The sequence below is a fragment of the Centruroides sculpturatus genome, unplaced genomic scaffold (assembly GCF_000671375.1).
Source record: "Centruroides sculpturatus isolate CEXI.00-Female unplaced genomic scaffold, Cexi_2.0 scaffold695, whole genome shotgun sequence".
In the NCBI taxonomy this organism is placed as follows: domain Eukaryota; kingdom Metazoa; phylum Arthropoda; class Arachnida; order Scorpiones; family Buthidae; genus Centruroides; species Centruroides sculpturatus.
Window position 1 is genome coordinate 294400 of NW_019384921.1, and position 27195 is coordinate 321594.

Genomic DNA, 27195 nt, shown 5'->3' on the forward strand with positions numbered 1-27195 from the left:
TTAAAAAGCAATATAATTTTATTCCTCGTAAATTGTCATATATATATACATTTATAGCATGAAGGTCCAGTTTTTCAAATATGGCACAGAATCACGGCAATAGTACCAGCCTTGAAGACAATTGGAACTATGATTTTATAACAACATACATATGCCTAAGTACATACGAGGAAAAAAAAGCATTGATGGGTTTATTTGTACTAGCGAGGCGAAATTACCTGCCACCAAATCCTTGGACTATAACCTCTACACCTCATTATAATGTCCACGTTTACAAGGTTACAAATGTCTTCTACCTTGAGATCTCGGTATGAATGGATACAGTGTGAGTGCTTATGATTTAACATACCTTTCATATTATCTACACGAAAGATCATTAAGTAAAAATCGACACAATCTATATTTAATATCTTCGGAAATTAAAAATTTTGATTGCAAACTATAGAATAATTCGGTAGTATCGAGTGATGGAAGATTTAATTATTATACATATCGCGATAAACATGATTTAAAATGTTTTTTAGGCCCATACATAAAAGACCCAAACAGTGATTATTAATTGGATTAATTGTCCAAAAAATGCATTCACACACAAGGATTTACAAATTAAAAATACAATTCAGTTCACTAACAGACTAGCTTTTGCGAAATATTGTTATACAATCACTGATTAATGCAATTACTAATTAACAAATATTCTAATAACATTGCTTTAATTAATAATGATAATATCGGGACGGTAATTTTGATCAGTGATAGAATATAAGAATAAATAGTTAATCGGACTTTTGAGAAGTTTTGTTTTTGTATTTTTTTTAGCACCAACTTGTTCCGTTTTATGAATAAACTCTTCTGATAAGATTCACTCTGTCAGTCGACTAAAATTTAAAACAATTTTCTTTTTTTCTTGTGCCCGGATTGTTGGTTCTAACTCTATTAATATCCTACGAAACCAGTTAATTCTCTTAAGATGATACTATTTATTCAAATAATCCTGTCAGAAGAAAGTTACAACCTACCACTCCAGATATTTCTAGCGGATCCAATTGTTACATATTTACGACAGTTATTGGTTTCTGCGGTCACTTTGATGTACTAAATTCCAGTGATAACGTGAGTAATAATTAACTAGTGGTTGATGACGTCATATCACGTGTCTAGGCACGCAATATCCCTACCCGGATATGTCACAATCTGTTTTGCCTGGAGGGTAGTAGATGGGATGAATGTTTAGAAATTAAATTAAGCAGAACTGATACTTCAACCTAGCCTTTGGTTCCTCTAATAGAGGATAACTCCCAGTTATAAAAGTGCAAGGATTTCATTTGTCATTTGGTAGACGTGTGCCATTCCTGCCTGAGGTTAAGGTCATCTGTGGAAACGATTTAAAGGTGTTTAGGTTAAGAAAGTGGACTTGGAATTAGTTATCAGTCTGGTTTAACAAGTACTGCTGTCCATACATTCTTATGCTTACACAAACCTTTGCTTTTAAATTAAATTATATTTATAAGAGTGGTTAGTCGACATTACCATTTGAACTTTGTCTTTTATAGCGACATTATATAGCTTGGGCGTTGAAAATATGAGAATTTCAGCTCTTCTATAAGTTATTAATGTTGTTTACTTGTAAATATGCTAATAAACTTAAGCTCTTCTGTATTCCTTTTAAGAGAAAAACTTATAAATACGAAGAATAAAATTATCTATAACCATTTTATACAAAATATTGCGTGATTTTATTTATTTATTATTATAAATATGTTATAAAAAAGGAAATAGGTATTGACTTATTGTAAATTCAGCATTTATAATCCACAGATTAAATGGATGAGGATACTTAAGCCTCAGGTAAAAGGTTCTGACCTATATAGCAACTATTGCATCGACGGTATGTAGGTTAATGTTACATCTCTGTTGGTAAAGTTAATCACGTAAAGAAAATGGAAAGTGAAGACTTCCGCCATATTTGACCTCACACTGTAAACTTAAACCTTCTTTTAAAAAGGCACTTGTCACAAGTGATTGGTTTGTAAAAGTTTTCAATTTAATTTTAGATATCGTAATTATTGAAAACAGAAATATATATTTATATATATATATATTTATATATTCATAATTTTCAAGCTGCAGTTTTCTACCTTTTTAAAATGGTAGAATATTTGCACAACAAAAACATTTATCTACAGGGTATTTATTTTTATTCTATTACCGAACCCATTGGAACATTATAAATATTGAAGTAAATATCTAAATTGCACATTCTCCTTCCTTACTACTTTTTAGTGATGGAAAGAGTAAAAAATTCCAAAAGCAATAAAACTTAGATGGAACTTTTTTGCTATAACAATCTTATCGCTTAAGAACGTTTAACTGACATAAAAGGGAAAAAACGAAGATGTCATGACCCCATTCTAACCCCTTGTCTATGTTTCACTTACTATGAATGTATGGCAAGCAAGTACTACCACGACCGGTCTTTATCTAGTCCAGTCATCGGTAGCACTGCTTGCCACAGGCTCGTCTCCAGGCTCGCCAGATGATTCCTTCAGGCATCTTGGCTAGTGACTAGCGTAAGTCATCCAGAATGGCGCCTAACCTATTTCTCGTTACGGTGCCAACATTCACTTCTTTTTTTTACCCACTTTTCCGAATAAGTTTCCAAAATAAATTGGTGGTAAAACACAAGAAGCCTCACGTAATTATTGACTATTCTCAAAAATAGCCAATAATTTGACAAATTAGAGAGACGAACGTTTAAAAATGTCTTTGTTTAAATAATTATTGACATTCTTCTTGCAACAAAAGTTCTTCTAGGATGATATTATGGCACTGGAACATTGCGTATAATCCGCTTTTGTATGTATTTCGGTAGGAATGACGTCTGAAATAGACGAACGAAGAAAATTTCGAGATAGTCGAAGTTTTCTGAAGAAAAGTTTGACAACAGTTAGTATAACTGTAGCACCGTATCTGGAATCTCACGAGTGATCTCAGAGAGGTAAAGATTTTCGAACGAAGAGGTATTCACTAAACTGTTGTCCTTCCACTCCGCCTCCGTTCGAAGCCATTATCCGAAATCCGTTATTTAACAGACGAGTGATAGTTTGTAGTGAATTTAACTTACAATATCCATTGAGGGGAAATCGTATGACGTGTTTTGAATCTTGGTTCCACGCGACACTACTTCTTCCATCCATCAAAGCTTGACTTATTTCTGGAAACACTTCTTCCACCAAAGCTCTCTCGCCGCTTATCATAATTCTTTCTCCTAGATCGGGACTGATATTCAGAGCGAGACACTGATATTCGATGTCGCCATTTTTCTCTTCGTGATTAGAACACTTGGCGTTTTGATGATGTTTCTCGTGATGAACGTTATTGGTATGATTCTGTTTTTTAGCTCTTTCTCTCCTAATATGTTCCTCGACTAACTTCTGTAATGCGGGAATGTCGTAGAATTTCACTTCTTCGTACAAAAGCTCCATTTCTGGAAAATATTCCGGAATGGCCAATGTATTGGTCCTCAGGAAATTTAGAATGTGTCTAAACATTTTCCCATCACGATCGATGAAGTAATGTTGTTTCAGACTGTCCAACACGATGGGAATGCTTCCATTGAACATTCTTGCAAGACGAGATTCGGGATGTCTACGCAAACAAAAGTTAAAACATAAAATTTCTTTCCTAATCATTTCTAATGATTAATACTAAATTTAAGAACAAAAACAAACAAATCCTGTATTATTAATTAATACCATAATTTATTAATTATTAAAATTTCTAGATAAAAAAATTAATCAATATTTCATATACTTTAAATTTAAAAAATGTGGAAATAATTTTATAAGGCATTTGCTTTGAAAACAATATTTTATATTAAATTTTTTACATAAATTTTATAATAATAATTTTAAAATTAAATTGATTTCGTCCTAATATTTCTAAATATTATTCACATTATGCCACAATTATCGAAAGTGTATCAAAGGAAAAAAAAATACGCCAAAGGTTGTATCTTTAATTGCGAATTATTGCTATAGGCTTATAAAAAAATATATTTTTTAAATGATTATATTGATACATTACTGAAAAAAACTGAAGTAAATTTATCCTATTTACATATGAGACCAACTGTAGCCTATACAGCAAATGCTGTTAATAAAATTTTATTTTTTGGAGTTTTTCTGGCTTTAATTAATTATTAGTAATAATATACTTACATTAAATTAAAAAAATAAAGATTTTATAAGTTAAGATAAATTTTATTATCTGATATAAATTCATTTTAAATATTAAATCTAGATCTTAATCAAAGTGTTTCAAATGTTCAATGCTGAATGCAATTATCTTTATTTTTAAAATTTAAATAAATATTTACAGAATTAAATACTCACTAATACGGTTTTTATATTGATAATGATGTGCATTTATTTATTAGAATATTATTTGTTTAGTTCTTACGTTTGATGCTTACGAATAATGCAAGTTTACAATAATTTCGACATTCGAGATATTGGAGAGATGGCAAAAAAAAAGATGAGAAAAATCAGTTGTAGGGCGATACAATAGCAGTAAATATGTGATATTTCTCTCCTCTTTTTGAATGTCCATAATGAGGGGCAATGTCCTCGGGATATCATACTTGGGGCAGGGCCTCGCTCGCACCACCCACCCCCGCTGGATCCACCTCTGATGAGGGTCACTAACCTGAACGTTTAAATCTCATCTTCAACTAGATTACTTGTCTCGTCATCTTTTCTTACCTCAAAATAGATGATCTTTTTTTTTTTAAACGAGAACTGAAAATTTACTAGGAATTACTATTATTTACGGTTAACAGTTAAAATAATTTCGATATGACGATGATGAAAAATATGATATTAATTTTAATTTGTTTAATACACTTAAGTATATTTAACGAAATAATTAATGAATAAATATTGTAATTTAAGCTGGAGTAATAGAGTAAATGCGATTGAGCAAGCCTTCGACGAAAACGATTTTAATTAACACAGAAAAGGCTAACTCGGAGAGTTTAGTTAGCAGAAAGATATTTTAGCCGAAGCTATATCCTAAGTATAATGGTCTAAGCGATCTTCCTAGTAGAAGGTTAATCTTCCACATTAATCTTTCTTCTAAATCAAACAACGACTAAGACCAGTTTTAAAAGTACTGCCTGATAGAATTATAGAGGTAATGACTTCCTAGAAGAATCGGAGATGTTAGGTCACTATGTCCGTGGCGTGAGAAGATGACTTGGGTCGATTTACGACACACGGCTCCGACATTAGTTACTCCGAAACGTAATTCTTCATCTCTTAATGACGAATATTTTAATTTGAGATTAAAGAAAATACCAGATTCGGTGATAGAATGAAGAGGAATTATGCCAAATAAAAATTGCTAGTAAAGGAACAATTACACTTTGAATGAGGCATCAATCTTATAGCCAACTCAATGATGGATGAGTTGCCTCTCGTCTTGTTTGACCGCTATATGATTGAATATTGTACTCATTAACTGATCTTTCAATGATATTTCTCCTTATCAGATCAGTCGGGGGCACAGCCTTTGTTATTTATCACACAAAGTATATTAGTTCAAGATTATTGCTCCGAAAGCACTTGTTTGATTTATATATTTTGATCTAAATCTCATTTATGAAGAATTTCTGGAATGGAAAGGATAAAATCTTAATTAAAGACTTTCCTCCTTTTTATCGAGATCCTGCTGTTTTGATTATTTGAGAATCTTGTTTCGATTTTTCCAAGTGATTCAATCAATACCGGTAAAAACATCATCGACTCCGTAAGTCTACTATCACGACATCCGAAACCTCTTTTTATGTCATTAAGCAGTATTTTTCCCAAATATCATTAGTTTATTGCGTGAGAACTTGACCTGTGCGTAAATTTTGCCCAAGGGTACTTACTTAGTAAGTGTCTCCAACGAAGAAGTGTAGATGGTTCCACCAACGTCTATGTGAACGGGTGCAGTGTAACGAGAAGCTGCAGCCACGCAAGGAATACCTGAGATCTTAGGATTATAATTGCTATCAGACGAGTTCATCATTAATTTGGGTTCTAACCACGACCTGAAATTAAAAGAAAAATATGTAAATGAATGTCGAAACACGATACATTAATATATGCTTCCGGTTAGTATAGACATTAACAAATTTCTAAAATTAACACCGTCGAAAGTAGCTATTAATCAACTAAATAAATTACATTTACGCTAATAAGGCAGCAAACTGTCATTGCTTTTAATCGGATAAACCCAAACATCGATTTTACAAGCAATTGAAAGTGCAACCCCATCACATATAAAGACAATATCATTCGTGTAAGTGCTGAAAAACAAGTTTTTCCGACAGTTCTAATGAAAAGACAGGTAGTTTAAAGGAAAAACTTCGTTACCAGCGGCGTGATAACTTTGTAATTTCTGTATTAAACACGACATCGGAGGGACAGCTAACTGACCCTCTAGCCATGATGTTCACACTCTATACTTTTCGATGCCCACGAGGTAGGGCTGTTCTTTTTCCCTCTTGCTGGCCCTCCCCGCAAATACCCGAAAGTCAGCGGTCATGATTCATTGGTTGTTTCACGTTTACCTTCGGGGGTTAGTGTTTCCAGTCCCTTCGAGGTACAATTCGTTGCAGCTTTTGCACAATATCTCAACTCTTCTCTTCAAATAAGTTAATTCTACTACGGAATAAGATAGTAATTTTTTTTGCCATCATCAAATGTGTACTCGATTGAAAAATCGCTTTCCAAATGAAGAAATGGAGTTTAGTCGCATCGTTCCATTAATAAAAATGACATCAAAATATTATCAATTTCTTTTTTTTAATAGTTTAGCACGAATTTGAAATTTTCGGTATATATTCATTTTTTAAAAACTGCTTAATTACCCGAAGGAATTTATTTTAATTAATCATTTTTATGCGAAAATAAACCAGCCGTTTCGTTACGGTTGTTTAGTTTTGCATACAATGCTATTTCAATTATAAAGATGCAGAGGATAGGGAAAACGCCTGTCGCAATTTAGGTGCTTCTTAATTCGAATTTAAATATTCAGACGATGCTGTTGAGAAAATTTAAGATGGAGACGTAAGTTACTAGACTTGCACAAGTTCAGTTATTGAAAAATATAATGAAGCATGTTGTTTTTTTCGGTGGAGGGCATTCATTACATATTTATAAGTTGGAACAATCTTATGCATGGTGTTAATCGAAAGGGAGCATATCTCTCTTGGAAGTCGCAGGTGGACTTTGCGTGCAGCTTTCTCGGAATTCTTTCCACCCCTAATCAAATTAGTAGAGAATCAGATTGAGGGCGTGTCGCGCGTCTTCCACTAATTACGTCACGTCTCTGTCGTAGGTTGTTCATTAACTGTCTATCTATCAGTTCTAACATTTTAACGCCCTCCCACCCACACTGCTGGAATTCATTCATCTATCCCAATTCAGCTGCTGATATTAACTTCATCTATCTGAAGATCTGAGAAAGCATCCAGGTGTGCCAGGTGCTAGAAAAGATTTTTCTCTTCTTGTTTCTTCGGCATAATTCATAAATAAACTTAATTGGAAAATAGATGAATATTTAATGCTACAAATAATTAATTGTGAGCCTAATTATTTAATTTAAAAGTCAGGAGATAAATGATTTATATCAATCATAATTAGAAAAATGTAATAAAATTGTTAATGTAGCAGCTAAAGGTTTAGAAAAGTAATATTTATAAGGCTTTCGTGATAGGGTGGCATTCCAATTTTCTTACATTTCTCCGGCTATTAATAGTAAATCATCCATTATATGGGGTTAAAGCGTACAAAAGAGACAAATGAACCGCAGCAAATTCTATTACGGCTTTGATTAGACAACTGAATAAATTCTACTGAAGAAGTGACCCCAAATGTCGTCGGTACTTTCCGCAGAGCAATAAATTGTTATTCTTCAGTCGTAAGTCATGCTGTTATAAAGTGCAGGCGGTGTCAGTTTTTGCACTTCCTGCACCTTTAAGTCAAAGAGACAGAATAGCTTCCGTCTCGTATCCGAAGACAAAAAAGCAAAATTTTATGATACTTAAAATATCGTCAAAATCTACTAGTTTAAAGAAAAGATTCCCATAAAGAACACCGGAGACGTCTCGTAAACTAAGATAAAAGATAAATATGTCCGTATCTACTTCCTAGATAAATCTCCTCACGCGTAAAGTACCCGTGCAATCCACCAAGGTAAAAAACCTTATTCAAATGATTACTCGACGTTTCTGAACATCGTACACTATTAAGAACCGGATTGCCAGACCCAGAACCGAGTGGTGTAACTGAACTTTGATCCGTAGACCGCGTGGGATTCTGCAATCCTTCTACCCCGCACGGGGGTGCTTAGGGGCGTATGGAACATCCCCCACTTGGCCACGATTAGAAGTGCAGTTAAAATCAACCCAACGAGACGTAATCGCTTTTCCTTTTGACATCATCTTTCCGTTGCATCAATGACACTTAATGATAAGGTTTCAAATAGCAACGAGGCTAGCCTGTTCTGGATACGTTAAAGAATTGTTTGCAACATACGCGGGCATTCATTTCTCGACGAAAACAAATAGCACTTATGCATGCCTATCTTATTATTCAGTGTAAGATGCCTTTATTTACACAGAATTTACATAATCTCAAAGCTGTGACTAAGATTTGACTTTTATACTCCTCTATTTTTAGATTGTGGGATAAGTACCGTGTGGCATGATCATGTCGCGTGGTGTTAATTGCAGATTTCCCGCATCAAACCTGAAGTCAAAACATTGCAATTTTTAACACGTGCTTTCGTCCTTAATGATTAACTCGATGCTGATATAAACGTATACTTATATTTTATTTAAATTGTTGAGTAAACTAGTCCGGGTCTTTACTCTTTTATGTTTAAATTCAGAATAAGTTCGTATAGACACGTCGGGTGAAAATACTGAATAATTTTACGCCCTTGTCGTGTTGAAGCTGGAGGTGGAGTCTAATAGCCCGTAGCAATCTTTGGGCCTCCTCAAGGGATGAGGACAATCATTTGTGGGCCTCTTCGAGACATATCCTGGTGCTCCTGTCGCTCATTCTCCAAATAATCAGCTTTGATCATTATAACAACAGCCATTCATTTCGCACTTGGTTTCGGTCTATCGATAGCGACTATTTTTTTTAATTATCGTAAAACATTTTATAGTTTTAAGAGAAATTGTATTTGCTATTTAATTCTTCGTCACGTATTCTTTGCGACTATCACTGCTTTCGTGATGCTAACTCACGAATTCTCAACCGATACTATCAACTCTGTCATTGATCAAGTTGTAAAACAATGAGAAGCGGTTCTCTATGTTAAAAATACTGTTTAAGGCACGCTGCTTTCTTCAAAGTCAAGTTTAAGATGTTTAACTCGGACCTTAAAAGAATTTTAACGAAATTAAACTAATGGCAATTACATCCAAGAGAAGCAAGCTCTTAAGTAGCACCGCTTGTAGGAGACCATCTCATCGACTAAGAAACTAAACCCATTCGTTCGAAAATTGGCTAACCTGCCTATAATAGCGTAATGTTGTTTCCTCTGACCGAATATCCCTCTAGCTAAACTACGATCAATCCCTTATTGGACAGATATAAAGACGATATGGGTTACACCTTCTATAAGCTGTAGTCCATAGAAATCTATTGATTTGCCAAAGAATAAGAACTGGACGAAGCATCCTTTAATATTTCTGATTGTTATTAATATATAAAAATACATTTAATTATATTATTTTTATGTCTTTTAAAAGAATTTAGCTGTAATTTTAAATAATAATTCACTTAAAATACACACTTTATATGTTAAATATTAAAAAAGATAAATTAATAATAAATTTATATATATATAATAAGCAATGAGTTAATTATATTATTTATAATATCAACTAAATAATAAATTCACTTATTAATGTCCGACTAAGAAAATTAATTTTTCAAGAAAAATATGTTTATAAGTTTATAAAATAATTTTAATTAATATATGAAAGAGCTTATTATATATTTCATTCGATAAAAACAATTATAATTGTGTTTATTAATTTATACATCGTATTTGTTTAAAGAAAATATGGAAATTAAATTTCCAACGTCATCAAGCGGATCACATTTATTAAATTATAAAAATATCTCTGATTAATACTGAAAAATATTAATATTTTTATATGTATTAACTATTCAAAGTGTTAATTCAATTAAACTAAACAATTGCAGAACTGAAAAACTGAAGAAAAAAAATAGAAAAAAATCATTGAAAATTTTATTTAGAAAGTTTATATTAAGCATAATACATTCTAATATTTCTCCTTATTATTATATAATACTGATTACTCTACTGTAATATACTGTAGAAGTACTATACTAGAGTATAATAGGCTATAGTACTTCTTACCTCACGTATACCGTCACAATAAACTCAAACGAATACAGATTTAAAACCATAAGAGTAGCCTGATAATAATTTACAAATAATTATTATAAATTAGATATTAAATTAAAAAGATCATTATATATTTTCCAAACGTAATAAATCATTAGAAAAATGATTCCACTTGATATATTGGCTTTATTAATCCCAAGTTTACCATATTTAAACACAATGGACGTTCGGGATTTATTTACTGATATCTTGATAAAATCAATAATAATATTTTTGAATTATTTGAGAATTATAAATAGATTATTTTCCGCCACGATTACGATTATTTTCCATTACTAGACACGGTTTTTTAAAATACTGTTAAGACCTTTTAACCAACCAACGTGTAGTTCGTGTGAACGATAACACTGATAAGTCACTTTCTTTTAGAATGGATCAGTTTCTTAGTGATGGATAGACATTCTTTGCGTGTTTATATAAACTCGTGTTTCAATATAAATATAACACTGATAACGTGTTACAGACCTACGTGTTCAAATTCATTTTTTTTTCCGTCTCTCCCTCAAAGAGCACGCTTCTTATTCTGAATAGATTTTAAAAAATAAAGATTTTCTTTTTGTTTTAATTTAATTTGGCAATCAATTTCTATATTAATAATACGTTTTAGTTTTTGTTTCGTTACGTTATATTATGCAAGTTTATAAATCTAGAACATATTTTCTGTATTATTTTAATAAAAATAAAGATTAATTATGAACATATTAGCTTATAAATTGTTTTTTTAAATGCTAGATAAGTTCGCAAATAAAAAAATATTCTATATTTCTATAAAATATTAGAATAAATATATAAAATTATAAACTTTATGACGATATTTAAATAATTAAATAGAGCTAAATAATAATAAAAAAAATGATATAAACTATATCTATCTTTTGAATTAATATTTAATTGATAAACTATTTATTTTCGTATATAAAATGCTTTTAAATAATACGTTTTTAATTGAGTCTCTATATAAAAATTGTTTATTAGATTATACATTTAAAATTTAATGTTAATAATTTTATAAAATATGTAAAATTTCTTCCACGATAATGTTTATAATTGTTTTATAATTTAAAAGAAACAATTGGTTAGAAGGAAATCAAAGGAAATGGGTTAAGAAATTTAAATTCAGTTTCTTGGTTTAATGGGAACATAAATAATAAGATTTAAAGTTTTGAACGATGAGGAAATATCATGCCTTTAGAGGAAATTATGATCATGATTAATGATTTTTTAATTCAAGCTTTAATAGAAGTACTCCAGTCGAAATATACAATAAATTAAGTCCTTGATTTGTAAAATTATGGTTTCTTTACACGCATAATTTGTTATGTGTAAGATACATAATGATAAAACAATCAAGTTTCAATGATTAAATGATATTTAGGTCAAAAATTTATTACCTTTTGTTTACTAATACAATTATTTTAAGTATATATTTCTGCTTACATACAACTGGTTATTTAATTGTTTCTAATTATAGTTTAATCATTTTCTTCCTCTACTTGGAATATAGGCCCTATATTAAATTACTATTGACAGTAAACTTAGAAAAATATATAATATGCCTAATTATCTTTACGGTTAGAATATAAATCAAAATGTATACAGGTAATTGAAGGCTATTTATTTATATTTTAAATTATCTGATAACAAAAATCGGTTGTTTACAGCAGATTTTTTTTTATTAAGTACTTATAACAGGCCTGTATTTAATAGATTTGAATATTTATTCTTGCTTAAATTAACTATTTACTGCATTTTTTGGGGGGTATTATAACACGCTGATCAATGACAGGATCAATTATATACATAAAAACAAGCTAATAGGTTTAAATATATTCCAGTCTAAGAGAACTCAATCTTATCACCATCCAGGATAAAATTCATCGTTAAATTATCATCATTATAAATGACTTATCAGATTATTTAAAGGTCTTTATAACAGTTAAAACATTAATTTATAATGTTGAACAACGAATATGAAGACGTGTTAAATGTTTTCTTTAACACTTCCTTCGCTAACTTTTTTGTCAATATTTATTAAAAAAAACAACGTTAAAACTTTATATTTATTCGCGCTTAAACTCGAATGTTAATTAAAAATAGAAAGTATTTAGCGATTAAATTTAAATTTTTATTATCCCGATTTGTTTAATTAAGTTAAAAACTAAATATAGTAATTTGTTTCGTATGGAAACTCCATAAAAAAAACCGAAGATTACTGTAAAAATTACATAAAATGATACAAAATATGATTGATTTCGGTATTATATAACACTCATCCATCATTTATTTGAAGAAAAGTTGTTACACCCTTATAAAGTTTGGTCCTGTAGGGAGAAGTCTGTTCTATACTTTTTTTTTTTCTTTCCTCAAGATGCTCTGTTCCCCCTATAGCGTGTCCTGTGAAAAAAAAAAGTAGCTAGACCATGTAAAGTATCTATTTAATGCTTCAAATTTTCAGTCGATTTAAATAATATTATCGAACTAGCTGTTTTATTAATTGAATAATGTTGCCGCTGTCAGAATCGGTTATAAACATACAAAAATATGTAAATTAACTTAGTTTAAATCTTATTTAAAGCCGATTAAACAAAACATTTAGGAAATTAAACAAGTTGGCCTACCTTTGACACGTAAAAGATTCGGACATATTTACAATTACATAAAAAATTCAGCTCTCAAAATGTAGTAGTCGTTTGTTTAAATGTTAATATTAATTCGTGCTAACTTATAACTGAAATATTTAATGACTATACAATTTAAACTTCATTACTCATTTGTTTATGGAAATAAAGAATTAAATAGTTAAGACGGCAAACAATTACTTAAGATTTTATTAAGATTTAAACTATTTAAAATATAGTGAAAGATTAATTAAACGTTAATAACTTAGTAAAATAACCTACTGTTTTCAAATATGCTAATTAAATTGCAGTTATAAAATTGTTTTTTTTTTTTAAATAACTTTTTAGTTAAAAATAATTTAGTATTAATTTAGTCAGTTGTTTTATTTTCCCGGCCGTTATATATAACGAAGGGAAGGTATGTATTAATAAATAAATTAGGGTTTTTTCCCGTATGTAGGCTATATATGTTTGTGTATGTGGGGCACGACTTTTTTCACCCATTTTTAAGCTTAATAACTCCTGTACCTTTGATCGAAAATGACTGAAATTTTGCACGAAAGTTTGTGTATTAGTGGAAAATATTTCCAGAAATTTTCAAGAAAATCAGACAATCGGTTCGGGAGATATGGCCCATCCCCTTAATATCTCCCTAATAAATCTGAAGACTTAAAGGTAATGGTAGCAATTATTAGGGATGAAAACAAATAAAGAATGCCAGAAAAGACCAGAAACTATGTTGTCAGACTTTTATAAATTAGTGTGTATTATTATAAACGATAACCTTAAATGCTGCATAAGTAAGAGATAAGGATAATATTCTTTTCATTCAGTTATAGATTAAATTAAATAATATAGGCTATATTAAAATATAAATATTAATTTATAAAAGAAGAAGTGATTAAAGTTTTCATGAAAAAATAAATAAATTCTTCTGTAATGGAAATATGCAAATTTCAAGTTTTGCATTGTTCAGTTATCCGCGCATTTTATAAATATATTTTTTTTTCTTTTTTGTTTGTTTGTATCATTTTATTGATTTATATATTATATAAAAATAAGATGTTAGAAATAGAGAATAGATTCAAAAATTGTATANCTTTTTAAACAGGCGAGAAGCGAAGGGGGTAAAAAAAAAATCAAATATTAAAATCTCCGAGACACAGAAATCGCGACTTTAATATTCAAATATATATATATATTCTTTTTTAAAATTTTAAAATAAAATTAAATAAAGAACGAATTTAGAAAAAAAAAAAAATTTATCATTGACAAACAAAACTTAAAGGGTGGAAACTTTTCCGAAAGCAACAAAATTTATCGCTCTCACCACGACATCCTATCTTGCTCCTGTAATATCTACAACGTGCTCAACTGACAGAAGCAATACCGTTTATCATGACACAGAAAAGAAAACCAACCTACCATATTCTACCAACTGGTCTGGAGGTGTCCTCTCCTGCATCGAGAGCCATAACCCTTTCCAGTTCATCACTTTACAAAAGAATCAAAGTTTTATATAACTTTAACATAACCTATACACGATCCCTTAAATATTTCATTCTTAAAAATAAATTTAAACCAACAAAATTTATATATAACAACACATATAACATATATACATATATATATATATAATGACCTAATAAAAAAAATTACGCATATATAATTTAGTAATGAGATTATTCTCCATTTATATCTATTATATTCTAGTTTTATTATAAAACTAGAGCATTATTTTCACTAATTTAAGACAGTATCTATATTGCAAGTCATTTTACATCAAGCGAGTCAAGGTAATGCGATAAAATTAAGCGCAATTTTGAGACAATGAGTTAGGAAATAAAGATTAAAATAATATATTTAAAATAGGGACTTATATAACTGATAATCTATAGAACTAGTTTATAAAATAATTTCTTTTTTTGGGGGGGCTAAAAATTTGAGCGCTTAATCGTAATTACTAAATGCAAATAAAATCAAGATTATAATGATATTTTGTTTTATTATTATTATTATTATTATGTATATTAATTTCTTATTAAACAAGAAATTAATGTTTGTAATTTGAATTTACTGAAGTTAATTACATATAAAGAAAAATATTTTATTTACATTTAAACAAACTTAATTTCAATATTAGCCTAGAGCATATATACATAGGTTATAGAAGATTGTGCAAATTCAGTTTCAACTAGAATACAATAGAAATAATTAACAAACATTTGATGAACAGAACAAAGCATCTTATAAATATATAATCATCCTCAATCGATCTTCGTATTGCCTCAAATATAATTTTCAAGATTATTTCCTTTTATTCTTAGTAAGAAACTCCATAACATTAAAACTTAAAATCTAAGTTAAATAATGTTAAAAGTTGTAAAACACATTTCATTTAGAAAGATTTAGAACTTTATCCTCAATTATTTACTTTAGAATATATTGGAAATGGTAAATTAAAGTTTATCGAATGACAGAATTAATATAGATCATTCAAATATTAAAATGGGATTTGGAGTATCTCCTATATTAAATGCAATCTCTTGCCTTCAGAAATATAGGCTGTAATATATTAATTCCTAATCCACTTCCAGAAAATATGACTTAATGGCATATTTCTTATCTACTATATATAATTATGTTATTTTTTTTCTTTTATATATTGATATATATATATATATATTACAACTGCTTATGTATTATTTTAAAGGGATTTAGTATAATTTTTAGGTGTAAGACATTAAAAATTTCATGTCGTAAAAGCTAAAATTATATATTTTTTCCCCCTAAAATTTCATGAAATTTAGTAAATAAATCGATTTAATATTTCGTAGAGAATTTAAAGTTAATTAAGGAGAATATAAATCGCTGTTATAAACTTTAAAATCCTAAAAAATTCGCTTAATGTAATCTTTTTAATTTACTTATTTAGGATTTATTCAAAGGGGAAAAATCGTAAGATTAAAATATAATTTAATAAACTTTATTTAAATAAATTATTTTAAAAAAAATAATTATCTTTTGTTATATGAGCTCGTCAGAAATGAAAACATCAAAACTTTTTCTTAATTTCTTTAATATATATCGTAAGTTTAAATAACTTTGTCTTATACTCATACGCTTAAACATGTTAGTATATGAATTACATTTAAAAATGATTAACTTAATATGCAAATAATTTTTGAGAATTTAATAATCAGCTGCTTTAAATACATATTAATGACTTATTTCAGCAATGGTAATTCTTAAGGTATTTTTGTATTAATTTTTCCTTTTTTTTTAACCATTATTAAATGCTAATTCTAAAAAATCTAAGGCTAATTTGAACCGATATTTAAAAAAAAAAAAAATATGAAGTAAATAGTTACATTTAATCTATATTTTAATCATAAAAACGATTTGGATTAATCAGAATTTACAATTATTTACGAGCTTGTAAGGCTTGTAAACTCGTATATAATTGTAGTTGTATTTTATGTGATGACAATTCATTCACATGTAATGTTTAATATTTTAACTTAAACGAATGGCATTACTTCCTGGTCCGTCTCTTTTGTTAAATCTTCGAACGTGTTAGTACTAACTTGCTCACTTGTTTCGACCCTGCAGGGTTCAACAGCGATTGACCCAACCTCTTAGGTGACAAGTCATTAATCAGCTATAATGTCCAACCCTATTGACCCGTGCTCCAACATCCTTTGATTAACACATATGGAGGGAGGAGAATGGGCAGTTTAAGCATCTCGGATCGCTTCGTTGGCGTCAGTGACGTGAGCTAATAAAACGGGACATCAACCTTTTAACCCGAGATATGTCAACCCGAGGGTCAAAGGGACTAATAGGGTCAATGTTGACAGAAATCTAGAGAAGGAAAGTTAAGTTAATGGTAAAGGTCACTACAGTAGACATTTCTACAACTAGTCGGGTTAAGCATATCGAGCTTCTCTAACAGGGAAATTGTAGGCGCAGAAAAGTATAGTTTGCTTATTCGTTCTTTATTAAATGGCTAATTTAATGTATAAAAAAACATGATTTATATTATTCTGAAACACGGCATCTATATTTGGCTCATTCATAGCATATGTATTTGTATATTTAAGTTAATATAATCAAAATCAAAAATAGAAGAAAAACAACACACAATAATATATTTAATATTAAATTAATAGTATTTAATAATAATATATTAACATAAAATTCTAATTAAATCATGCATTTTAATTTATAATATTAACATGCAAATTGGGTAAAATGTTTTTACTCTTCTTAAATTCGAAATATATTAAATTTACATATTTAATTTTACCAAATGACATTCGCTTTTATAGAGATAATTTGATAATTATTATTATTTTTTTTAAATAAAAAAGCAATTGACATATTTGATATTTCATTTAAATTTCTCGACGTTTATAATTAATCGAGAAATTTATCTTGTTTAATTATTCATTTAAATTTTATTTTTGAATATTCAAAAAGAAAATTATGTAAATAAATTTTTGCGTAAATATATATATATATTCTTTTTTAAAATTTTAAAATAAAATTAAATAAAGAACGAATTTAGAAAAAAAAAAAAATTTATCATTGACAAACAAAACTTAAAGGGTGGAAACTTTTCCGAAAGCAACAAAATTTATCGCTCTCACCACGACATCCTATCTTGCTCCTGTAATATCTACAACGTGCTCAACTGACAGAAGCAATACCGTTTATCATGACACAGAAAAGAAAACCAACCTACCATATTCTACCAACTGGTCTGGAGGTGTCCTCTCCTGCATCGAGAGCCATAACCCTTTCCAGTTCATCACTTTACAAAAGAATCAAAGTTTTATATAACTTTAACATAACCTATACACGATCCCTTAAATATTTCATTCTTAAAAATAAATTTAAACCAACAAAATTTATATATAACAACACATATAACATATATACATATATATATATATAATGATAATGAATAAATGAAGCCATAAAAAAAATTAATAATTTTATGGCTTAATTATAATAATCTTAAAAATTAATAATTTTCTAATAACATTCTTACCCTTTTGTCTATGCTATAATTATAGATAAAAATAGGTCTATGACTTTAATTAATCTATACGAGATACAGTTGACTTAATGTATTTTCCAACGACTTATTCTCATTTAATTTTCCTAACAGACATCTGTCAACGAGTAACAGGACCCATCGATAGAACCTCTCAATCTGCACGTTTGGCGGCACATTAACTTGTACTCAATCGAACTTTTATAGAGAGGCCATATACAGCCCGAGGAAATTTTGAGACTGCAACTTACAAAACATCCACTACGATTAATTATGTATTTTGGGTCTTTGTTAAGGGGGAAAAAGAACGATAAAAATCATTGCCATTGCTATTATCCCGTAAATAAAATTTGTACGAGTGTTTCTATCTGACTTCACTTATTGAAATTACCTACAAAATATAACAAAGAGTATCTATGCAAAATAAAAAATAAAAAACTTTAAAAAATAATAATAAAAAAAAGAAGCAAAAATTCTTAAGAAACAGAAAAAAATAACTTATATATATATATATATATATCTATAAGATCCCTACAGCGACTAATGTCTGAATGACGCACGTGTAGGGCGAACTGTGCCCGAGGTAATAGTCACCATGACAACCATGCCCTTAGCAATGCAGTCGGTACATGGAGTTTGGTACAGATCACCGACTGCAGAAGGATCAGAGTAGCTAATGAAAGAGTAGTATCTACACGTGTCTTATATGTAATCTAAAAAGAGAACGGAGGAAAAAGAAAAAAACTGAAGACAATCAATAATTTCGTTTCAATCCAGTTGCATGGATATGCGAACAAGTTAGAAGAGAATCTACTATCGCCTGGGGACGAATTTGGGTGGGGACATAAAGGTACCGAACTACAGGTCAGAAGGTTAGCCTGGGCGAGGGCGGATACGCACGGATCTGACAGAGGAACGCCCCAAAGGGCTTGTTCGGGGATTTCAACCGCTCAAGGGGGCGACACATGTTTTACATATGTTACTGTTTGTAGAGGCCTGTGTTTATGTAAGGGTAGTGTTCGAGACATCTCTGCTCGTGAATTTGTTTTCTAAAGCATAATCGTCTACTCGACCTGTGGAATTTCTTGGTGGTGATGCTTTTTCTGTAATTATCCACACCCAATGTCTATGCCGCGAGCAAAATTAAGATATACAGACCTACATATCTTGAAGGTTCTTGGAGGGAGCAACTAGCATCCTTGATTATAATCGGATGCGTTATTCGGTCACCAATTGTTTTATAACATATGTACTTTTTTTTTTACAAGTTTTATTTAATCCTATACCTTTTATGCGCTTTTACACAGCTTTAATTAAATTAAATTGCGTGTTATTAATCATAGTTCGAAACGCTATTAATTATAAAAAAAACAGATTAAAAAATTAAAATTAAAAAAAAATAGTCTTTTATAACAAACAACTCAAGTATTACCCAAGATGTAGAGAAAATAGTTGTCTCGAAGGCGAAAAACAGTCTCTGGTGGGAGGTAGTCATTAAGAAATCGATAAATACCTCTGGCTAAATAAGAAAACGCATGGATCACGAGTAAAATGATGCAAATATCAAAAATATCTACATTAAGAAACTAGTAAAAGAATTCAAAAATCAAACATATTGTTGCATCATCGACTTAAACAAAATGTTATTTTTCGGTAATCAAGTTTTATGTCTAATTATTCCTATAAAAGTTTTCATTTTGAAGATAAAACAAGAAAGGGTTGAGTAAATAATAATTAAAACCATTAAAACAATTTGATGTAGGACAATAATATATATAGAAATATTTAAATATTTTTACATATACAAGAATTTTAATCGAATTATTTAATATTTAACTTTTAAATATAATTTTTAATACGTTTCTTAAGTAGAAAATGATATTATTATCATTTAAAATCCTTGATTATTAGAAATTTTTACATTAGAATTTCGCCTAAATGCGAATTTTTTTTTTTCCTCTTTAACGTTCATATTAATAAACGAATTTTATCATAAAAAAACCTCATAATTAAAATGAATTTTTTAAAGAAATAAATTGTAATTTTATTAATTATTATAATAAATTAACATTTATTCAAATGCCGAAATAATTTCTTGTTTTATCGATAAACTTTAAAGATAAAAGATGGCAAAAAAAAAAAAAAAATTCTTATAAAATCGTAATAAATCTTCATTACATTTAAATATTCTTAATTACTTCTTAACATAATCAATTGGAAATAATTATTTTTTTATAATCTAATCTTTATATTTAAATAAAGATAACATTTCAATTTCTGAATTCATATAACTATTTTGTAAGTAGATTATGATTTAATATTATGTTTTCATGTTCAAGAGATGCTTGCGTGCTCAATAACAAACTTATATAAATAACATGTTTTGCATTGTAGTCTTGAAGACATATGATATTGTGGATAGAGTACCCCATCACCCAGACATTTATAAGGCTAAAGTAAGGAGCAGAAAGCTACATTAATCACTTGGCACACGCGATGTGCATGCATCAGATATTCAAGATACCCGGGGGAATGCAATTTTGGTTGAGAGGATGGCCATTCGAAACAATAATTAGGTTACGGATGTAAGTCGAAGAAGAAGAAGATTTTTTTTACCTAAATATTAACAAATCTTTGCTGAAGAATAGTTTGGTAAATGCGTAAAATTTTCACTAATTTACTGAGAGATTTTTATAGTTACGTTAAATTATTTTAAATATAGAACTAAGCTTAGATTAATATAGAAAAAAAAAACGATTTTAATTAGGAAATTTGATAGATAATGAGTTTTTTTTTTAATCCTTAGAAGGAGTAGTTGAAGGATTTTTGAGTGATAGAGTTTTCATGAGGCTTAGTCTCATCCCCGCGGTGATTCGACGATTGATATAATGATTAGAAATAATCCTAACTTTAAATTGGATTATCAACGTCATAAAATAACATTATAGATTAACATTTAGGAATGAGAATATGCGGAAATTAATAGATAAACTAGGAGAATTTCGTCGCGCGATGTGTAATAATCTCTTTGGGGGTTTTTTTTGAATGGGAACGGGTTTAATTAGCCAAGAATTTGAAATTTACGCCACCATATCGAATAAATAACAATACTTTCAACGGGATTTAACTACTTATATAGAGAATTTCAATTAGAATTAAGGTACTATTATTAATTATCCCATTTCATGCATGATATCTTTTACGTCAGATGAAAGAAGAGGATGGTAAATATTTCTTTTCTCTCTACAATAAATTAATAAGTAGATAATTATAGTTATAAAGCTGTTTTAAAGCATTGCAAAGTAATTTCCATCCAAATCACGCTTTTTCTCGATAATAATAACCTTTCGGTACTTAGGTGAGGGTGTATTTCTCTAATAGGCGACTCGGAGGGGCCGCCCCGTCCTCCAAAATACGAAGGTTGGAAGTTTAAGTATCATAGGAAACTTAATTGCTTTCGAAACCTGATTACGATCGAAAGTATAAACGAATATATCGAATAATTAGAATGTAAGTGTGTCAATGCCTTCGATATTATATTCTTTAGTTTGATTTTTAGATGATAGGCGTTACTTATTATTATTAACTTCTTCATGGTCAATGCAACAAAAGACAGTCATGACATACGTCTTAAGATCTTCGGATTCTATTCATCGTAGGCGAGATTATGAATAATAACGCTTCAATAATATAATTTACACGTCTACTTTGTGTTAACACTTCACTAGTTAAAGTACGGGAAAAAGAGAAAAATAACAGACGAGCAGATGACTAAGGGTGGTACATTCCAAGACTGGTCATGTTTCTTATCGTCGTGTCACGTCCAGCCATTGTGTGTTCAAAATACTTCAATGAATTTCAAAATTTAATGTAAATAGGTTAGAAACGATTATCGTCTTTAATTTATATGCTAAAGCAATATCACGAACGTAATTTGCGATCCCCGTTTCTCGGTAGTTAATATTAGGGAAAAAAGACGGATTAGCGAAAGTAAAATGGTGTTTCTTCAACGGTTATACTTATAATCCGGGTCCGAAACCACTACTTAGAGATCCGTCACGTAGACGAGACGAATCAGAGACTAGCGTATACGGCGGAATAACGAATAATTAATTAATTAGACGGAAAAAAGGAATAATTAATTAAGAAGCGAGCCTGCAGTTGGGAGGAAGGTAAAGAAAGTATTAGATATTGGTAAACCGGGCGCGAAAGGAAAGGGCTAGAGAAGGACGAGCGGCACCCACGGAGGTCGGGGTGCCGACCAAAGTGGGAAAACCCGCAGGAAGTGACGCACGTAGGACGGAAGATGCCGACAAGAAGATACGATTTCGATTCCGATACACCAGCTGTTTGATAGTTCGGTAATATCCGGGACCATTGCCTCGCTATCAACGCCGACGTCACACCCATCCGGTGGCGGACAGTCGATAAATATCAAAGTAGAAAAGGGCCAAGCGACGAATTATTAATAATCGATAATCAACAGGTGAGTGAAAAGTCGACTTACCTGCTAATGGAGAAACGTCCAGCGTAGCCGGCTGCGGCCGTCTCCAGAGCGGTCGACGGGCAAGGACGAGGGGTAACTGAAGGCGACGGTACGGTACGACCGTCAGCACCGCGGGCAGCCATTCGTGTGCCGGCCAGACTCAGCGAGAGAAGTGGCTAGGCTGGCGGCTTGTCTCTGCCGGTCTCGGTTGTGTGCTGCCTCACAGCTTCGGATTGTTTCTGCGCTAGGTAAGGGTTAATCATAGCCCGAGGTGGTCCAGCCAGCCCGGGCCGACTGCATAGGGAGAGCTCTGCCTTCGGGGATCGAGTTTTTCTCGTCGACTAGCGAGGGCTGGATTTCTATGCAAGGACGGGCCACTACTTAACGAATACTAGCCGCTCTCCCCCGGGGTATACTCCTGGACCGGGATCAATCCTGTGGGGCTGCGAGGGAGGGAAGCGATTTTTGCCTCGGGTACCGTTCGGTGCAGGACGGCGCGTGCGGCCTGGCTACCCTCCCTCTACCTTTTCCCCTTTCGTAAGGTAAAATATGGCGCATGCGCCCGCCGATTTCTTACCGCCTTTCTACCCCCATCCGTTCTCGTCTCCACTGCCATCCGACGGTTTTTCACTCGAGCTCTTTCTCTCTCTGCTAGCGTTTATTGATAGCCGGGGGCGTACGGAGGCACCCGTCTGACGGGATGGCCCCGGGCCCCGTCGACGACTCGGTTGGCGAGTCTAGCCCCGGGCCAACAGACTGCCGCTTCTTGGGATTTCATCTTGCATCTCATTTCGTCCGCTCGCTGATGAAATCAAAACAGTCGGCTGGGCTCCGGGCTACGAATGCGGGACGAGAGATTTTTAGGTAGAAAGTCAGCCCCGAGCGAAATTTTCGGATTATCGTAGCAAAGTCTTTGCTTCTCCCACTCACAGCGTGTAAACAGTTCTGCGAGATCCAGTTGGTGGAGAAACTTTTCTGTTTGTCCAACTCACAAACACTGACATTGTATCTCTCCGCCTATACTCTCTCCCTCTCCCTCTCTCTTCCTGTTCCTAGTCCTCGCCACTAAAAATAAAAAAAGGAGTTTAGCTGCCACCAATAAATGATCGTGGCGCCGCTGATGTCATAAATAAGATATCGTTTATTTAATAATCGGGAGTGGTTATGCAAATATTCGTGATATACAGTTGGCAACTTGAAACTTTTCGCTCGGTTTCATCTACTACAAGGATTTCCATTTAATTTTCCGAATCGCTATCTACTCCCTTCCTAAATACTTATTAATAGATGAGATATTGCAAAGAGCATTATTAAACGTTTAATTTGTTCGTCGATGATTACGTCGATGGAAACAAACATATGGCAGTACGATTAGTACTTGGAAAGAACATCCTATTCCTCTGGCAACCGAATACCATGGGATAGTGTTAAGGTGGAGTATCTAACCAGGTCAAGGGAGAATTGTACGTGCCCAGATATAAGAATGCTGCTCATAATTTCTCTTTTGCTTATTTTTCCTATTATTCTATTCGAATTCCTTTCTAATTTTTATAATTTTTCTTAAAAGTTTTCAACAGTTACGCTAGGGATGATAAATATTAGTAAATATACATAAACTCCGGAGCCTGTGTATTCGTCAGGAGTCTTACAATATACAATATAAGGTTTTAAACTTATTTTATTTAAATATTTAGAACATTTGCAAGTTTTTATTTGTGTTTGTCTCAAGTTTCGAAAAATTTTTTCAAATATTTACAATAAAATTCGGTGGAATTTTAAATCATTTCAATTGATTAATGATAAACGTCTTCTTTTATAAACTATGTATTTGTCGAATCACATGGGACAATCTACCAATTTAGGCCCAGTTCGGATTAAATTTTGATATCGTCGCAATGTTCCGAGTTTAGCAATTGTATTAATCGATAGTATAACGGAAATGTTTCAGCAGTCGAGGAATTACGAGGAAAATTTGATTTTAATGCAGCTGCGACGTTCAAATCATCTATATCCAATTAATAATTCGAGTAATAAACACAAAAATCATCCATTTATTTAAAAAATTTTATGATTGGAGATAATGTTATGAATATTTATGATACGTCATCATGAATATTTAAGAATTATTTATCAGAAATTCGTGTCGTGTTAGAATTTTTGCCTATTTTATACATCCGAAAGTGCTAAAAAAAAAGAACATAAAATTATATAATTTCGCTTCGTAAATCTTCATCTTTTACCGATATTTTCTATATTTTAAAGTCAACTATTCATAATTTATTTATTTAAATAATTTAATTTCTAATGATTATTTTATATTCGATAAAATTTTAAAAGGTTATAAAATATTCTTCTATTTTTAAAATATTTTGTTTAAAATATTGATTGAACGAATGACAAAATTTATCCCGTTTCAGTAAATATTTATGTATTTTTTCCCCTTTTTCTTTCTTTCTTTTTACCTTTGTAATAATCGTGCTTTATAAATTCGATCATTCGCGTAACCTTAGGCAAATCATTGCCTAAAATAAATAATTAATGGCTTATTTATGGATTGTTTATATTTTTATAAAATCAAATATCTTTGTCTGTACTATTGATAATTTTACCATAAAGAAATACGGTTTTCAATACATGTTTAATGATACGTCTGTTAGGAAGTATTTTCTATCTGTCTTGTTTTCAAATCTTTTAATGCCCAGGGCTAAATCTTTTGCCAACAGTTTAGCTATACATTACTATAGATTGTAAAACCTGATGGCAAGGTATCTAAAAGTACGGAAGACAAATCTGGTGGGAAAATTTCTAAAAGTTGTAAACAGCCAAATAGATTCTTTGTCACTCATGCAAATGAATATTATTTTAAATATAATTTTAAGCCTTGAGGTTAGGGACAGTGATATATTTAACGCTTTCCTTCTCCTGTTTGGAAGTTAGTGCGTGAGGAGGAGAGAGTATATTTGTACAGCATCCGAGTCGTGTTCCTCCATTAGATTCGACTTTACTTTGTTGGATGGCGACAAGCAGCTGTTTAAATTACAACTAGTTCTGGCAGATAAATTTTACGTGTTCAAAAGACCGGTTCCCTAAACATTATGTAGGACATAAGAGAGAGTTTTCACGGCGTCACTTCTAGTTGTTTGCAATTTAGGACTTAATTACTGTTTGCGTATGACATAATTTCGTTTTCAAAGATGTATAATGAATAGGATCTAATACGTATTTGCAGGCACTTTGATAACCATTCAGTTTTCGATTATGATTCCCTCCCCCTTCTATCTTTTATGACGTCTTCATTCGAGTGTTTTTTGACATCGGGGAATTACAACTTGTGAGTCACAAAATGTAGGAAGGAAACAAGGCGAACTACCTTAAATACTGTCATTTAAACAAATAAATAATCTAATAAAACGTGGCCAGTAGGACTAGACTGGAGTTTCCAGTTCTTTAAAAGGTGACTATAATATTTATTTTTAAAGAAAACCGAAACGTTTGACTGGTTTACTTCTACAGTTATGTGTATTATAGGTAGGTTACTAATAAGTATATTCTGTCTGATGATTACCATTCATTAAATGATGTTAATTGTATAGAAAGAGTTCAGCCAATCGTTAACATTATTTGAATAGTGCAATGCTTTCATCTTTATGTTTCGAACCTATCGAGTGTCTTTGTTCTTGCTTTAATTAGTGTAAACGATACTTTGAGCAAGCCGTAAACAGAAACAATTTGATTACGGTCAAAGAATAGTTTCCAGATGCTACAAAAGGTACCATCAATTACCAAAATCGTGCTGTTTCCAATTCCCTAATTTTTTTTACAGCATATGTTAACCTATTTCGGATGGTTTAAGTAATTAAATACGAGCTGTCTTGTACTAAAAATATCATGCTTAAATACATTTAAATTTATTGTTTACACGTAATGAACAAGAAAAAATTTCAATATGATATATTTAAAGTTAATTTACTCACTTAATGGATAACTCCTATCAAACTTGTTAAAGATATAAAGTAGTGTTGCAGTCGACTGGTATTTGATATGTGAGACATATTGACAGTGTATATATATAAGGACACGTGCGTAACAGACATAATCTAGTGTAACGATCGCATCTGTCAATATATCGTCACGATTTTCGTGGTTATCTTCAATGGATAGAAATCTGTTTGTGTGGTATAAAATTTCCTACCAATACCCTTTACGACAGAAACTGGAGCCAGAAAGACTGACTGGGAGGGGATTGTGTTTATAAAATATATAAAAAGTTCAAACTGTAAGCTACTGTTAGCGATAAAGCAAAGGATGTTTTGTCGTGTTATTTCATTATTATTATAGACTTCATACTACAATTTATTTAAGAAAAATACACGTTGCGTATTTCGTAAAAATAATGTCCGTTCCTCAACATGCTAATTTGTTTTTTGTAAAACTGACAGAACAGTCATACGATTTTGATATCAAGAAGGCTAAGATGATCATTCTATATTTAATAATCAATAATTCCTTTATAAATAATAGATATTGTGCGC

At 31.0% G+C, this 27195-nt stretch overlaps 2 protein-coding genes across 7 annotated transcripts in view; one reads left to right on the forward strand and one right to left on the reverse strand.

The window, feature by feature from the left end:
* Positions 1-27190, reverse strand: LOC111631857 (BTB/POZ domain-containing protein kctd15-like). 6 transcript variants are annotated; one of them, XM_023376191.1, is made up of 4 exons: positions 26638-27190; positions 17863-17931; positions 5933-6094; positions 1-3648 (listed from the first exon to the last, which is right to left on the reverse strand). In XM_023376191.1, exons 2-4 carry the CDS (start codon positions 17910-17912, stop codon positions 2991-2993), a joined length of 870 nt encoding a protein of 289 aa, XP_023231959.1. In that variant the 5' UTR covers positions 17913-17931; positions 26638-27190; the 3' UTR covers positions 1-2990. The 6 variants fall into 6 exon arrangements, with proteins under 6 accessions (XP_023231959.1, XP_023231956.1, XP_023231957.1 ...); XM_023376188.1 differs by lacking the exons at positions 17863-17931; positions 26638-27190 and adding exons at positions 14541-14609; positions 22685-23921; XM_023376189.1 differs by lacking the exon at positions 26638-27190 and adding an exon at positions 22685-23921.
* LOC111631858 (carboxypeptidase inhibitor-like) overlaps positions 22395-27195 on the forward strand; it is a 35431-nt gene continuing 30630 nt past the window's right edge. Inside the window, exon 1 of the mRNA XM_023376197.1 lies at positions 22395-22663. The gene's annotated coding sequence lies outside the window, so the exon portion shown is untranslated. The remainder of the gene's footprint in view (positions 22664-27195) is intronic.